At 38.2% G+C, this 13,945-nt stretch overlaps 2 protein-coding genes across 4 annotated transcripts in view; one reads left to right on the forward strand and one right to left on the reverse strand.

Annotated features, from left to right (window-relative positions):
• LOC112151160 (NEDD4-like E3 ubiquitin-protein ligase WWP1) overlaps positions 1 to 8,312 on the forward strand; it is a 36,149-nt gene extending 27,837 nt beyond the window's left edge. The window contains exons 13-26 of one of the 2 annotated variants that reach the window (XM_024279872.2): positions 348 to 402; positions 699 to 783; positions 1,500 to 1,628; positions 2,178 to 2,250; positions 2,320 to 2,391; positions 2,481 to 2,569; positions 4,135 to 4,294; positions 4,368 to 4,501; positions 5,705 to 5,845; positions 5,920 to 6,040; positions 6,171 to 6,275; positions 6,350 to 6,446; positions 6,529 to 6,601; positions 7,123 to 7,222. In XM_024279872.2, coding sequence (XP_024135640.1) covers positions 348 to 402; positions 699 to 783; positions 1,500 to 1,628; positions 2,178 to 2,250; positions 2,320 to 2,391; positions 2,481 to 2,569; positions 4,135 to 4,294; positions 4,368 to 4,501; positions 5,705 to 5,845; positions 5,920 to 6,040; positions 6,171 to 6,275; positions 6,350 to 6,446; positions 6,529 to 6,601; positions 7,123 to 7,222 — 1,434 coding nt within the window. Of the gene's footprint in view, positions 1 to 347; positions 403 to 698; positions 784 to 1,499; positions 1,629 to 2,177; positions 2,251 to 2,319; positions 2,392 to 2,480; positions 2,570 to 4,134; positions 4,295 to 4,367; positions 4,502 to 5,704; positions 5,846 to 5,919; positions 6,041 to 6,170; positions 6,276 to 6,349; positions 6,447 to 6,528; positions 6,602 to 7,122 lie in introns of both variants that reach the window. The other variant, XM_024279871.2, reaches the window with a different exon arrangement.
• On the reverse strand, positions 8,090 to 13,097 carry rmdn1 (regulator of microtubule dynamics 1). Of its 2 annotated transcripts, XM_024279873.2 has the most exons (10): positions 12,613 to 13,085; positions 12,018 to 12,123; positions 11,834 to 11,918; positions 11,050 to 11,209; positions 10,881 to 10,970; positions 10,741 to 10,796; positions 10,583 to 10,670; positions 10,469 to 10,499; positions 10,262 to 10,395; positions 10,057 to 10,196 (listed from the first exon to the last, which is right to left on the reverse strand). In XM_024279873.2, exons 1-10 carry the CDS (start codon positions 12,742 to 12,744, stop codon positions 10,155 to 10,157), a joined length of 924 nt encoding a protein of 307 aa, XP_024135641.1. In that variant the 5' UTR covers positions 12,745 to 13,085; the 3' UTR covers positions 10,057 to 10,154. The 2 variants fall into 2 exon arrangements, with proteins under 2 accessions (XP_036073388.1, XP_024135641.1); XM_036217495.1 differs by having other exon boundaries at positions 8,090 to 10,196; positions 10,741 to 10,970; positions 12,613 to 13,097.
• Positions 13,098 to 13,945: the final 848 nt, after the last annotated feature.

The raw sequence follows: 13,945 nt of genomic DNA on the forward strand, positions 1-13,945 counted from the left end.
TCTTTCATATGAAGACGGGGGCCGCAAATCATCATCCTGCGGGCCGCAGATGGCCCGCGGGCCGCGAGTTTGAGACCCCTGCTCTAAAATATGTAGCATTTATGATCCTTTCTCAAACTCATTTACAGTCAGATTATCTTTAAGAATTATTTCTTAAATATTTGTTTTTTTTCTTTGAATTTCATTACAAAAAGAAATTAAGCAACTGTTATTATTGTGAAAGGCTGTTTCACCCCTTATTAATCTACTTTTTCCTCCTTTATTTAGGTCTTGTTTGAAAACATCTTGTATATCCATAGCTGTTCCCTAAGTAAATAATAGATGTAAATTTTTGTTTCCAATTGTAGGCATCTATGATGACTGCTGAGAATGATCCACTTGGACCGTTACCTCCTGGCTGGGGTGAGTTCCTGATTTTTTAAGTATTTGGTGCATTTAAAAGAGAAGAAAACTTGCCATATGTGAATTTATAAATCCCCTATTTAGGTCAAAGATTAAAAATAATTGATGTTGTTCATTAGCAGTAAATCTAAAAGAATAGGATGTTAACAGCATCCCTAAAGTCTATTGTAACCCTTTAGGTATGTTGGGTCATAACATTCAGATATTTATTTTACAGTCTACTGTTCTTGTTATTATTTTAAAAATGTGTAAATCAAAGTTTATACTTATCTGAAAATGTGTTTCCACAACTTTAGAGAGGCGCGTGGACTCCAATGACAGAGTTTACTTTGTCAACCACAACACCAAGACCACACAGTGGGAAGACCCGCGAACTCAAGGGTGAGCTTCAGAAGACACAATTTTGTTTAAAAAAAAATACTTATCGAAATTTAGTGACACAAAAAATGATAAAACTGGATAAAAAATGTAAAAACTTTAAAACAAAGACTGTGATGGTTAATGCTGGATTCACACCGACTGCGATTCGCACAACAGAGGTTTCCAATTTCACTTGGGAGTCAAAATGCAAATTTAATGCGTGAATGTGATGTGAAGGGAGGATTTTTGTTGGTCTTTGCATTAATCTGTGTTAAAGAGTAATTTCTTTAATCTAGTTTCACTAAATTTTAAGTGTACAAAATGTTTTTTTACCAATCAATTATTCAAGTCCATCAAAAGTTTGACATATTACCATTTTCCTGCAGTAGAACCAGAAAAAAACTTCACTACTGATTTAATAAAATTCTTGCACTTAAAAAAGCAAACATTTTTTTCAAGGTAACTCCTCATAATATGAAAATAAATGTGCATTTTTACTCTACAGTTTAATTAAATTAACGTACAATTAAATAAACGTACAAATGTTCCTTTTTTTTGTAAAAAAAATATTTTTTAAAAATGTACTTTTCATATTTTCTAACTATTGCTTAGTAACTCTTGCTCATACAGGCTTTTCCCAGATTAATAGGCGCATCCATCTCTGAACTCTTTACTCTTGATCACATGAGCAGCATTTTGCATACATATTGTAACCATGTGTTTGTGTGTGCCTGCAGGCTTCAAAATGAGGACCCTCTGCCTGAAGGCTGGGAGATCCGCTACACGCGGGAAGGAGTTCGCTACTTTGTGGATCACAACACCCGAACCACCACTTTCAGCGACCCCCGCACTGGGAAGTCGTCGGTGTAAGGAGCTCTTTGTCCTGCATCACACGTCAGGAACAAAGCCGCTTTTTGACAGCGGGCTAACGGGCCGTCCACATGCACTCAAATGACCCCACCAGCTCAGCCTGGAATATAGACTTAAAAAAGGAAATAATTAGTAACAAAAGGTTCAGTTTAAAAGAAAAAGTGTCTTTAAAGGTTTCTATTATTCCTAAATATGTATTATTTTATTAATGTGATTTACCATCTGTTTTATGGTGAAGTAAAAAAAAACTTCAGGGGAAAAATTGCAGTTGTTTTTAACCCCTCCACCTAAAAAATAGCAAGGAAAAAAATATTTGTAGTTCACCTATTCATTAATCTGTGTAATCAGAACATAGTCTGATCACACTTCTTGCTGAAAAACTTTCAAACCAGGATTTTGCTAAATAATTTATTCTGAAAGCAGTACTTCTACATGAAATGTATACAATTTGTCTTAATATTTTCATAAGTAAATATTTGAAAGGTATTAATTTCACCCTAATTTGAACATTAACACATTGTGGCTCATCTCCTCTCACCTTTCAGCACCAAAGGCCCTCAGATTGCCTACGAGCGCAGCTTCCGGTGGAAACTCGCACATTTCCGTTACCTGTGTCAGGTAAACGTTATAGGCTTTATTCTGTCTCCTTATTCTTTCCCAGTTCTAATTTTACCTGTCCACCCTCAGTCCAACGCCCTCCCCAGCCATGTGAAGATCAACGTCTCCAGGCAGACGCTGTTTGAAGACTCTTTTCAGCAAGTAAGACCTTCCTCTGTCTGCCTCTAGTGAATCGGCTATAAATATAAGCAGATTTTGTCCTAATCTTGTTTGTTTGATATGTTCTTTAGATTATGGCTCTCAAACCATATGACCTGAGGAGGAGGCTGTATGTTATTTTCAGAGGGGAGGAGGGGCTAGATTACGGTGGCCTGGCTCGGTAAGAAAATCGTGAACAATTCTAAAAGTGCAATAGTATGTATGGATAAGTTGATCACTTCTAGTTCGTTCTTCCTCCCTTTGGACATTCAAGCTGATCCTTAGATTGAGGCTTTTCATGATTGATTACTTATAATCTGCCTATATTCCGACTCCTGATTCTTAAATCTTTGTCTTCTACCATTTCTTCTGGATTGCTCTCATGTGTAATAATTTTCCCTACTTGTCATGTGACGTGACCAAAGTGTTGAATGTGACCACACTCCACCAGCCAGGTTTCTCTTTTTCTAGTTTTTTTGAGGGAAAAAAAAGTTTTTTTATTTTACCTGTAAAGAATTTGTAATTCAAGTGGCAACAAAAGTAACAAAAAAAATGGTATGTTCTTCATTGTAGAAATAACAATACTCATCATTTTAGTTGAGTTTTCAGCATCCATAAGGAGGTTTTTATCACACTAAAAGCTGATCAAAACTGATTAGAACAGTCTTTGGGTTGCTGAGTTTTTGGTCGTTTAATTCGCTAATTAAAACACAGCGCCCTCCACATTTTACTGGTGGGTGTTTGTAACTGCAGTTACAGATGCCTGATAATCAGATCCGAACTTAGAAACTTTGATTTGTTAAACGGAAATCTAAAATATTCTCATATTCTCAAAGAGCTCCTGATTCGCTTTCTACACACAAACTTTACCAGTGTTGCAACCCATTCTCATTACTTTGGTATGTACAACCATCTAGAAGCTGTCTTGTTTAAAGGACATGCTGCTGCCTTTTGAAGAACAGCAGAACAAACTCGGGAGGCTGAGTGGGAAGAAAAGCATCTAATGATTTTCTCTTTATTTCATTTTTTTAAGTGCACTGTTGAAAATCGGCCTATCTATCTCTAAATACACAGACATGCAAGAAGTAAATTGACACCTTCCATTTTCAGAATTCTTAATTTGTTATGGAAGGCAAACAATTGAAATGTAATTGATAGGCAGGACTACCTACTTTAGTATTTTTAAGACATGTTAAATTCAGAGACTCTTTTCAGCATTGAACTGATAGATTTTGTCACCAGAACCAGGTTCATCTCCCATAATTTCTTTCATACAGCAACATTTCATTTCATAGGGTCCAGGTTTGCTGAGAAACTGTTAAATCTTTTTATCTGCCTTTGAGTTGCACTATAAAGTTCTATTAACAATAGCAGGAAAAAAGTGAGGATTTTCTGCATTTTTTCGCAGCTTCAGACTCTCTGAAAATCTGACAGATCTGCTGAATTTCTTGTAAATGTAATTGTCATTTTTTTGTAGATGTTTAATATAATGAAACCTTGAATGAAAATAATAATTACTGCACTGCTAAAAATATATTAAATCCCTTTGATCAAAAACGTAGAGAAATGAAGGTACATGTTTGTGCAAATACTTTGGGCAGATTAAGGTCTGCACAAATAATTTAAATGATTTACAGAACAGAAGTGGCACTCTCCTGTCCTCTTAAACCCAAACGTATGACAATAAGACGTGTTTATCTTATTTCTTAACCCTTTTGTTGTTTTTTCCCACATCTCACTTTGCAGAGAATGGTTTTTCCTCTTGTCCCATGAAGTCCTGAACCCCATGTACTGCCTGTTTGAGTACGCCGGCAAAAGCAACTACTGTCTGCAGATCAACCCGGCCTCTGCCATCAACCCCGACCACCTGTCCTACTTCTGCTTCATCGGCCGCTTCATAGCAATGGTACGCACACATCTCTCACAATCACATTCATTCAAATGACTGTTTTAACTTGTTCTATTCTTCTTCCTTTCAGGCACTTTTCCATGGGAAGTTCATTGACACCGGCTTCTCTTTGCCGTTCTATAAACGCATGCTCAACAAGAAGCTGATACTCAAAGACCTGGAGTCCATCGACCCGGAATTCTACAACTCCCTCATTTGGATCAGGTCTGTCGTGTTATTTAGAGGATTCAAAATATGCTAATGTTTTAAGCTCATGGTCCTTATATACTGTAAGTTCTCTGAGGTCAACTGATAGAACAAATTTGATCTGATTATAGAACAAAATCAAATGTTAACTATGGAAATTTTAAATTAGGACGAGTTGTAGTTTGGGTAAAATTGCTATAATTTATCTAGATGTTAAAATAAATACTTACATTTTCTAACTTTTGTATTTTAGACAAATTTTGAAAAAAAAAAAAGTATGTTTGGGAACATTTTCATGATCCTAAAACTTTTAGACAACTTTCTATCTTTTAAGGTGAACTGGTTTTGCTCAACAGCACTTTGTCAAAGTGTGTTGAGGAAGTGTTTGTCATTCTGCAGTAACCTAAATGACCATAATGAAATCTACTCGTGTTTAATCTCATCATAATCTTTAATCCTGTAATGCCGACCACATCAAAGGATTGACAGAAAATTATATTTTTAGAAATTGAAATGTTTTAACTCTTAAATTAAATCCACAAAAATATTGCAATATAGTTTTTATATGAGATATAGATTGGTGGTGCGAATGAAAATAGTCGGTTAAAATCCGTCAACACAGGAGCTTTAGCTCCAGCGTTTAGGCTACATTCTTTCGTCTACCATTAATGCAGTTATCGTAATTCCAGTGGATTCTTCATCTGAGTAATTGAGCCTCACGCTGATGTGCAGTGCTGTGCGGCTGTGAAGTGTTTGCGTAATCCACGTTTATCAGCGGATACTGCAGCTTCGTGCCACAGCACAAAAATTGAGTCTAGAGCTCTGTTAAGGGCAGTTAGGCTCATTCTAATGAGCTAAGTGTCTCCAGAATGTGTATATCAAGTGTTGTACGAATGGCTATACAGGAATAAACATGAAGTGAGGTCAAAAAACTGATGAAACCTTATCTGTGAGAGATTTTTTTTAAGACTTGATGGTTTGCACCTAAATCAGGATTTTTAGCTTAGAATGTTGCAGGTGGATGCTAACAGTTATCTGTCTGCTATATTTTTTTAATATTTTTACAGAACAAAGCACTTTCTTCTTTAAAGATCAGTAGAAATCCACATCTCAAAGACAAACTAAAAATGAACAAAATGTGTTAATGAACCTGTGAGCAGAAAATCATCAATGAGTTCTGTTTGGAATGTTATTAAGAAACCAAATGCCGTTGCATTTCAGGGACAACGACATCGAGGAATGTGGGCTGGAGATGTTTTTCTCCGTAGACATGGAGATCTTGGGGAAGATCACGTCTCATGACCTAAAACCTGATGGTGCCAACATCCAAGTGACTGAGGAGAACAAGGAGGAGTACATCAGGTTTGATGCATCGTCGGAGACCTAAAACTGAAGATGAGTTTGGCGTCTGAATGTGGTTTGGTGCGTCTCTGCAGCCTGATGGCAGAGTGGAGGTTCTCCCGCGGGGTTGAAGGTCAGACCAAGGCCTTCCTGGATGGCTTTAACGAGGTCGTTCCCCTTCAGTGGCTGCAGTACTTTGATGAGAAGGAGTTAGAGGTGAGTTTTTATGATTACCTCACAGCAATGCAAGTGAATTTTTGGATTGTCCTGTCTATATTCTTGTTCCCATAAAGTTTGGAGGATCATTAAAGACTTGTTCTCTCTGTCCTGGATGTGTTTCCTCCAGGTGATGCTGTGTGGGATGCAGGAGGTGGACCTGCAGGACTGGCAGAGAAACACAGTGTACCGTCACTACACCAGGAACAGCAAGCAGATCATCTGGTTCTGGCAGGTACGCTCACGTGTTCACACGCACTTTTGAAGACTTTTATATGTGTTTTTGATGAGTTTGTCTTCTGTTTGCAGCTGGTGAAGGAGGTGGACAACGAGGTGCGACTGCGTCTCATGCAGTTTGTCACTGGGACCTGCAGGCTTCCTCTGGGCGGCTTTGCTGAACTGATGGGTCAGTGTGATCGGACAGCTGCCTCGTTTTTAGTGTTATTATCTCCGTGTTTATCGTATATCTGTCTTGTTTTGTAATGCAGGAAGCAACGGGCCTCAGAAGTTCTGTATAGAGAAAGTGGGGAAAGACACGTGGCTTCCTCGGAGTCACACATGGTGAGTTCTCATCATTACAGCCTCAACAGGTCAGGGGGAGGTTTGGACTCAATAATTCAGGAATTCTCACATACATAAATAGCATCAAAGTGAACAAGTTTTGTTTTCTTTATTTTCTGGGCTTTGGGTCAATCCTACAAAAGCATGGCCTTTAAGCCCTTTTAGACTCAATTGAGGCAACTCTAATCAGCTTTTGTTCACACACAGAAAGTCAGTGGTTCTTAACCCAATAGCTCCAGTGTTGTACCTATTCACCCGTTTATACAATTAACATAATTCCAGCAGATTCTGAAGCGGTTCTGTAACCCTTTACCTTGTTACTGTGTGGCATATCGCTCAAAAACGGATATGAAAAGTCGCTTTTTAACTGAATCATGTCGATCACGAAAACAGTTGAAGAGTTTTGATGCGTCTATTAACAAGTCTTTTTAAGCATCACCTGCAACTTCTCCGATGTTAAAGGATAACAGAGTAATTTAACTGTAATTGTATTTTTTTCATTTCTTGTCGTCTCTTTTCAGTTTTAATCGTCTCGATTTGCCGCCCTACAAAAGCTACGAGCAGCTGAAGGAGAAGCTGCTGTTCGCCATCGAGGAAACAGAGGGTTTCGGTCAAGAGTAGAAGCGCCGTCCGCTTCTGTTGATCCACCGTCGCTGTTTATTCAAGCGACAAAACAAAAAAACAAAACAAAAAAAATTGCACAAAATAACTACAATGTACATAAGCTATTTTGTCATGTTAAACCAAATCCTAATTTGCTGCACAATTTTTGCCACAGTCCCATTTCCCTTTCCTTATATATTATATAACCCCCCCAGACACCCCCCCCCTCCATTGAAAATATGCAAGCATTTTAATATTGTGCTCTTCTATCTAAAGACAGAAATCAGTTTTATTTTGAAGTTCTCCTGACTGGCTTTTAAAGTGTTTTGGAGAGGATTTTATAGTTGAAGCACAATCTTCTTTTAAGGCTCTAGTTCTATAGAGCTCCTTTAGGCCTACATTTAGATTTTAGGATCTGGTGCCTGAATTTATTATTTTTGGACCCATATTCATTTTTGCAGTTGTTGCATGCTGCCCCCGAATGATTGAAAGACTGCTGTGAACCCCCTCGACCACCACAAGCGCATGCTATAACATCCAGCTGGACGGTTCAGGTTCTCCTGATCCAAAAGCTTAAAGCCCAGTTCTCTCGATGTGCAAAAGAACCGAGTTAACGGAAGAGCTCTCATCCGTGGGGACTGGAAAGCTGTCTCCATGCTGGAGGTTCCGGACATCTGCTGCCTGCTTGCACACTGTGACGCAACAAGACCGAAAGGGCTTCTGGCTGGTACCTCAAGAATGGCACCCCCTCAAATAAAAAAAAATAAAAAAATGGTGTTTATACGCTCAGTCAACCTTTGGGTCTCGTATTCATCTGCAGGTTGTCTCCAGAACTTTAGAGTCATTTTGTCTGAAAAACAGTTCTCACTTCACAACATGGAAGCGTTTTTTTTTTTTTCTTTACAAAACAAAAGTTGGCTCCAAATTACGGAACCAACCAAAGATAATCTCTAAACCCCTCTCCTAAATTCCCATCAGGATTCAATCCTTTTGCCGGTCTCAGACTCTAAAAACTCTCCGTTTCTGAAGCTAACACATGCCAGTGGAGAGGAACCTTTAAAAACGTCTGTGCTTCCTTTCCAGTCCCTCATTCAAAAAAAAAAAAAAATCATCCGTGTTTGTGAATATCTTATCGTATGGAGACGACTGTAAATGAAGAACTTACATGGTATAACTAATATCACAGAGCCCGCCCGCCGCCCAGCTGATGGAAATCTGTGATGCCTTTTGTCCGTATCAGAAGCAGTCGGATGGTTTCAGGTGGCCTTCACTGCAGTCGGGAAACGGACTGTCCTACGGAAGCGCCGGGCCATCTGAAACGCATCCGACCTGTAACATATCACGTGTAGATACACACTGTAAACACCAACTACACTGTACAGAATGCCCCTTTACTGGAGACGATGTGTATAGAAGATTCATTTTTAATCTGCTTTCACCCATTTTTAATGGGGGAAGATGGATTTATGAGATAGATATTATTAATAAAAGAAAATCCCTCATTGGCTGTGCTGTCTTTGTGTTACACCTGTGTACTTCACTCATTTGTGGAGTTTTTCTGTTCAAAAAAAAAAAAGCTATTCAAGAATTCTTAAGAGTGAGTTCATTGTAATTCATAGTTATAATAATAAACCCCAAAATTTTATGTACTTATTGTTAGAAGAATCTCACCAAAACATCAGTAAAGCAGAATTTCTCTTTTTTTTATTGAATTCCACTCAAAATTGTCAGATATTTCATTTTGCAAAATGTTAGATAAATTAACAGATTAAAAAATGACAACCATTTCTTTCTAAGAATATGTGAAATTATTAATGATTTCATGGCAATTACACAACTGTAAAAAGAATCCAATATATTCAAGAATGCGTTGCAATTCTTTAATTTGAACACCAGATGGCGACATTTCCTCTGAAATTTACAGAAATATTTCCAATTCCTTTTAGGGAGTCGCCAAGAAGGCTTATCAAAGGTCGTCCTGCTAATTTTATAGTGTTTTCATTATGACTAAATGGTTAGCAACTAAATTAATTTTTCATTAAACAAAAAGAAAATCTCAAACATTGAAGCTGTATACGTACTGGCCTTTTAAAGAGTCAAAATCCCAGTTTTTGTAAACTTAGATTGGGATTGTATTATTTTTTAATATAAGTATTTTATCACAGTTTTTAGAAAGCTACATACTGATCCTGATAATAAGTCCACATGACATAAAAAATTAAACCAGTTTTGAGTTCAATGAAAAGGGTGTTTTTAATGGGTTCTTGTGGCATTTTTCTGATGATGGAGAACATAAATTAACATTGAACTTCTAAGTATTACTTTATTTAAATTGAGGTTAATTAGGTGCAGACGGATAAAATTTTGTCTGAAAATGAGCTTATTTATTATGAAGAAAATACCACAAGCTCCCTGTTCTGAGCTTTCAACAATGGGCAGAGGAAGGAGGGCAGGTTGGCTGTGAGCCCACAGTCCCACCCACAACTCAGAGGCAAATTTCTAATGAACTCCTGCTGTTTTATAGAAACTATGTCCTAGAAAACAACAGATTTTTAGATTTTGGCGAAAAGTAGTCAATTTTTAATAAATAATTAAAAGACCACTGGGAATGCTCTTAAAATAGATAAAAAGATGATCGGAGCGGGACTTTAAACTATCTCAAATTATTTTTTTTACCAATTATAGAATCCCCCAAAAAAGGTTAATATTTCATGTCTAAATTCAAACTTGGGTTGTTTGTAAAGACTGAATCCTCTTAAGTGGGAAAAGCTCTTAAAATCTGACTTATTAGGTTTTACTGTTTTTAGCTTAAATAATTATATATTAATTATAACAACAAACTAGACAATCTTACACTGTATTTTCCTCTTAAGGCATAAAGGTCACATGTACAGTTCTAAAATCATTCGTAGATGTTTACGGTCCTGGAAGGCCTCACGCTCCACTCCCTTCATCCCAGCTTCTTCAGGAGCTCCTCCGCTTCTTTCAGGACCTGCAGAACAAACATGGAGATGAATCCTCAGAGCGTTAAAGCGCAGCCAACGGTGATGTGGGCACCTGTTTGTCCTCCAGCGTGTGGGCGGGGTACTCTTTGGCTTTGGTGAGCCACAGCAGCGCGTTCTGACCATCTTTCATGGCCATGTAGGTCTTCCCCAACATCAGCAGGTTTTTGCTGTAGAAGTTTGGGTCGACTGGGAAGAAGTTAAAACGGGTTACTCTTCACAGAACTCCAGGAGATAAAACGAGTGTGTGGTGCTCCTATACCTTCTTCAGCTTTCAGAAAAAACTCCAAAGCCTGAAAAAAATCAAAAAACAATCAGTGAGAGGGACACAATTCCCTCATTGTAAACTGGTAGTGTTGAAGGAGGAGGTCCTCACCTCCTCAAACGTGGATGTAGGAGGGGTTGCGAAGATCACAGCAGCTACTTTGCGCTGATACCACGGCAGCTCAGCGAAAGCAAAACACCTCCAGGAAAGAAGAGCGTCTTAAATCCAAAGTTTCCCTCTTGTGAGACGAACGTCAAAAACAGACTTACCAGTAACCTAAGATGTGCATGGAGGTGGCATCTTTGGGATTCAGCTGGATGGCTTTCTGTGAAATAAAAACAAAAAAAAAATCATCACAGTCCAAAAATGTGTCTGTATCTCTGCACAGCTCTGACCTAAACCATCTCACCTCCAGATGCTCTCTAATGAGGAACGAATTCCCGATTTTCGCCTTGACCCCTTGACAGTCCCCAATATCGCTCAGGCAAATGGCGTACCACTGTGTTGGAGCATCTCATCAGCAACATGTCATACCTCGACTCACAGAAAGTGATAGCTCGGCCTGGCTCACTTCTTACTTTGTGTACGGCAAAGTTGGCGTCGTCTCTTTCCAGAGCCTTCTTTGCAAACTCAAAGGCCTCGAAGGTCAACTGCGTCTTCCGTTGGGGGTCGGTATCTGGGAGGAGGGACAGTTCACGGGACGCCCGGGCCAGCCGCCACAGGAACTCTGCTTCATCGCTGCATAGAAACACACCACACTTCAACAACTTTGGCTTTAGTGACCCCTGGTGGTTGTGTCACAAACTGAAACAAAAATTCTAATTTTAAAAAAGTACTTTGAAGATTTTAAAAATAAAAGAGAAAGTAAAATTAAAGAAATGATTCATTAAAATTTGTAGACAGAGTTTGTGTCAACCCTTGCAATCCTGCCCTGTAAATATTTCTGATATGACTCATTCTCAGACTCAGAACATTTCAAAATAAAATATTTTTTTAACGTAGATCTAAGAATTTCAACCTAAAAAGAGCTGTGAAAGGTTAAAGTGGCACTCTGATCATCTTTTGATCTATTTTCAAAGGGTCGTTGATCTTTTTAACCAAAATCTAAAAGCCTGTGTTGTTTTCTTGAACATAGTTTCTGCAGAGCGGCAGTGGTTCATTAGAAATTTGCTTCTGAGTTGTTTGTGGGACTGTTGGTGGAGAGTAAGCCCACTCTCAGTTCCCCTCACTCTTTCCAGGTTCCTAGAACATTCTAGGCTACTTCTTAGAAAATATTCCAATAATTTGTACAAGTTACTTAAACCTACATTTAATGTGTGGATCCCTCTGTGACACAGACTGAAGACGTGGTGGTCTGCTTACCTGTCTTTGTACTTCACCAGCAGCTCATAGAGCTTCTCTGTCTCTGCACAGCTGTACAGGTAGTCCGCCTGCTCCAAAATCTCATCTGAACCAACAGAAACATGATTAAAGATTACGTTTCTTGGGGAATCTGTTTTATAATTAATCAACAAAGGGGATGCATTCAGTTCAAGCTGCAGCTCACCTTTCTCTAAGGCGCAGACGAGAGCAGAGACGTGAAACCTGCAACCAGCTTCATAGCTCAGAGCGGAGAGCACGGGGAGGCCGAGGAGGAGGGCGGCACGTCCGTTCTGAGCAAAAACACAGGTGACGGAAAGTCAAGTTTAGCTAAAAGTACTTGAACTCATCTGCTCCAACAACAGAAAATGATGGTTATTAACTTAATTTTCCTGCATAACAACCTTAGACTGACAAAAGGGAAATTTCATTATTAAAATAATTTACGCTTATATTCAAAATGAATTTATAAGACAAATTTTGACTTGAAAAATAATTAACTTGGATTAACTGAACTGCTTTTCCGTTTTTAATTAAAAATTTTAATTGATTTTGACTCCGCCCCTTCTACAAAACTTAAAGTGACGTCACAGTCGAGCTTGTCTGACAGTATTTGAACTATGCCCCCTTTGACCTACATACGGATTATTGATACACGGGTTACAAAAAGAAACTCTGGCAAAAATAAGTCTTCAAAATAACACTAAAAATATTCTCCGTTATGGATCGTGTGCTATTTGAACTTCAGCTTTAAACATGTATAATTAGTATAAGGTGTTTACATTCAAAGAGTCCGCAATCCTCCGGATAGTAGTCCAGTAAAGGCGACTCGTTCCTCTCATTCCTGTGCGTTTTGCAGCGGAGTTCATCTTCAGTAAAGTGCTGCCCATGCGGGAGAAAAATTTTCCAGACATGTTGATAGAATTTTAAAGCACGAATGTACGAGGAAGGAGCTAACTCGGTCACTCCAACGACGGGTATGCCGAGTTTTGCGCGTCTGCCTGGATGTGGGAGTACACGGTTGCTAAAGCCAAAAATGAGTTAATGATTTATAAAATAGTGAAACAAAGTTATCTACGCCAGACATTAGTTTAATTTTATGGTTCTTCACTGAATAAACAGGCTCAATTGAATCTTAAGTCGCGTTCAAGAGCACAAAGCAAACACAAAACCGGAAGTGAATTTGGGTGTAGAAATAATTAAATACTGAGAATTCATCAAATGTAAATGTTTCTACAAACACATTTACATGATTTTACTTATTTTTACCCGTTTTAAACCAAATTTGTCTCTGGGAAGAATCGAAAAATAAAATAAATAAATAAAAGTTGTATTTCCTGAATGTGCAACACTCGCAGGTGTTGCACCCTCAATATGCAACCGACTAGAAACAAGTTCTCCAGCACTTCTGATTATGTTTCTGTTTAAAAATAATGTTTTATTTAATTAAACCTTGGTGACAAGATCTTTCGGGTAATCCTGATAATATTTTAAACAGTTAATTTTTCTATTTATTTGTTTGCTTGTTAGCTTCCATTCCATCCATGAACCCCCCCCCCCCTTTATTTTTTATTTTTATTTTATTGGATTCAAGATCTGGAATTATAATCTACCCATTACAGAATTATGGAAAGAAAAAACAAATTTTTTGGAGAATAATCCGAAGCACACCACATCTTCTGTTAAACATGGTGGTGGCAGTGTTACGATATTGTGCATGCATGACTTCCAGTGGCAGTCCTGGGTCATTTGTTTTAATGGATGATGTGAAAAAAGGCAGAAGCAGATGAGGGAATTCGGAAGTGAATAGGAAATACGTTCTGTTCATATTCAGCCAAATGCAACAAAGTTGACTGGACAGCATTAGTTCACAGTACAGATGGACGGTGGTCCAAAACACACTGATAGAGTAACTAAGAGGTTTTGTAAAACAAAAAAAAAAACAAAAAAAAAAAGAAGTGGAATATTCTGCAATGGCTGAGTTAATAATCAGATCTCAGCCAAATTGAGTATGGATTTTACTTTCTATCTGCACATTATAATATGAAAAAACAGGTAGTTGTTTGAAATCATGTGAATAAATGGGCGGCCGGCTCCAATTTAGGTTAATTTCTA

Source organism: Oryzias melastigma, linkage group LG20 (assembly GCF_002922805.2).
Source record: "Oryzias melastigma strain HK-1 linkage group LG20, ASM292280v2, whole genome shotgun sequence".
NCBI lineage: Eukaryota > Metazoa > Chordata > Actinopteri > Beloniformes > Adrianichthyidae > Oryzias > Oryzias melastigma.

Coding starts and splice junctions, on each gene's coding strand:
- rmdn1 (XM_036217495.1), bottom strand. CDS start 12,744: ATGTCTGGAAAATTTTTCTCCCGCATGGGCAGCACTTTACTGAAGATG. Junction 11,210..11,833: donor CTGGTGAAGTACAAAGACAG/GTAAGCAGACCA, acceptor GTTTCTATGCAG/CGATGAAGCAGAGTTCCTGT. Junction 10,396..10,468: donor TTTTCTGAAAGCTGAAGAAG/GTATAGGAGCAC, acceptor ACTTCTTCCCAG/TCGACCCAAACTTCTACAGC.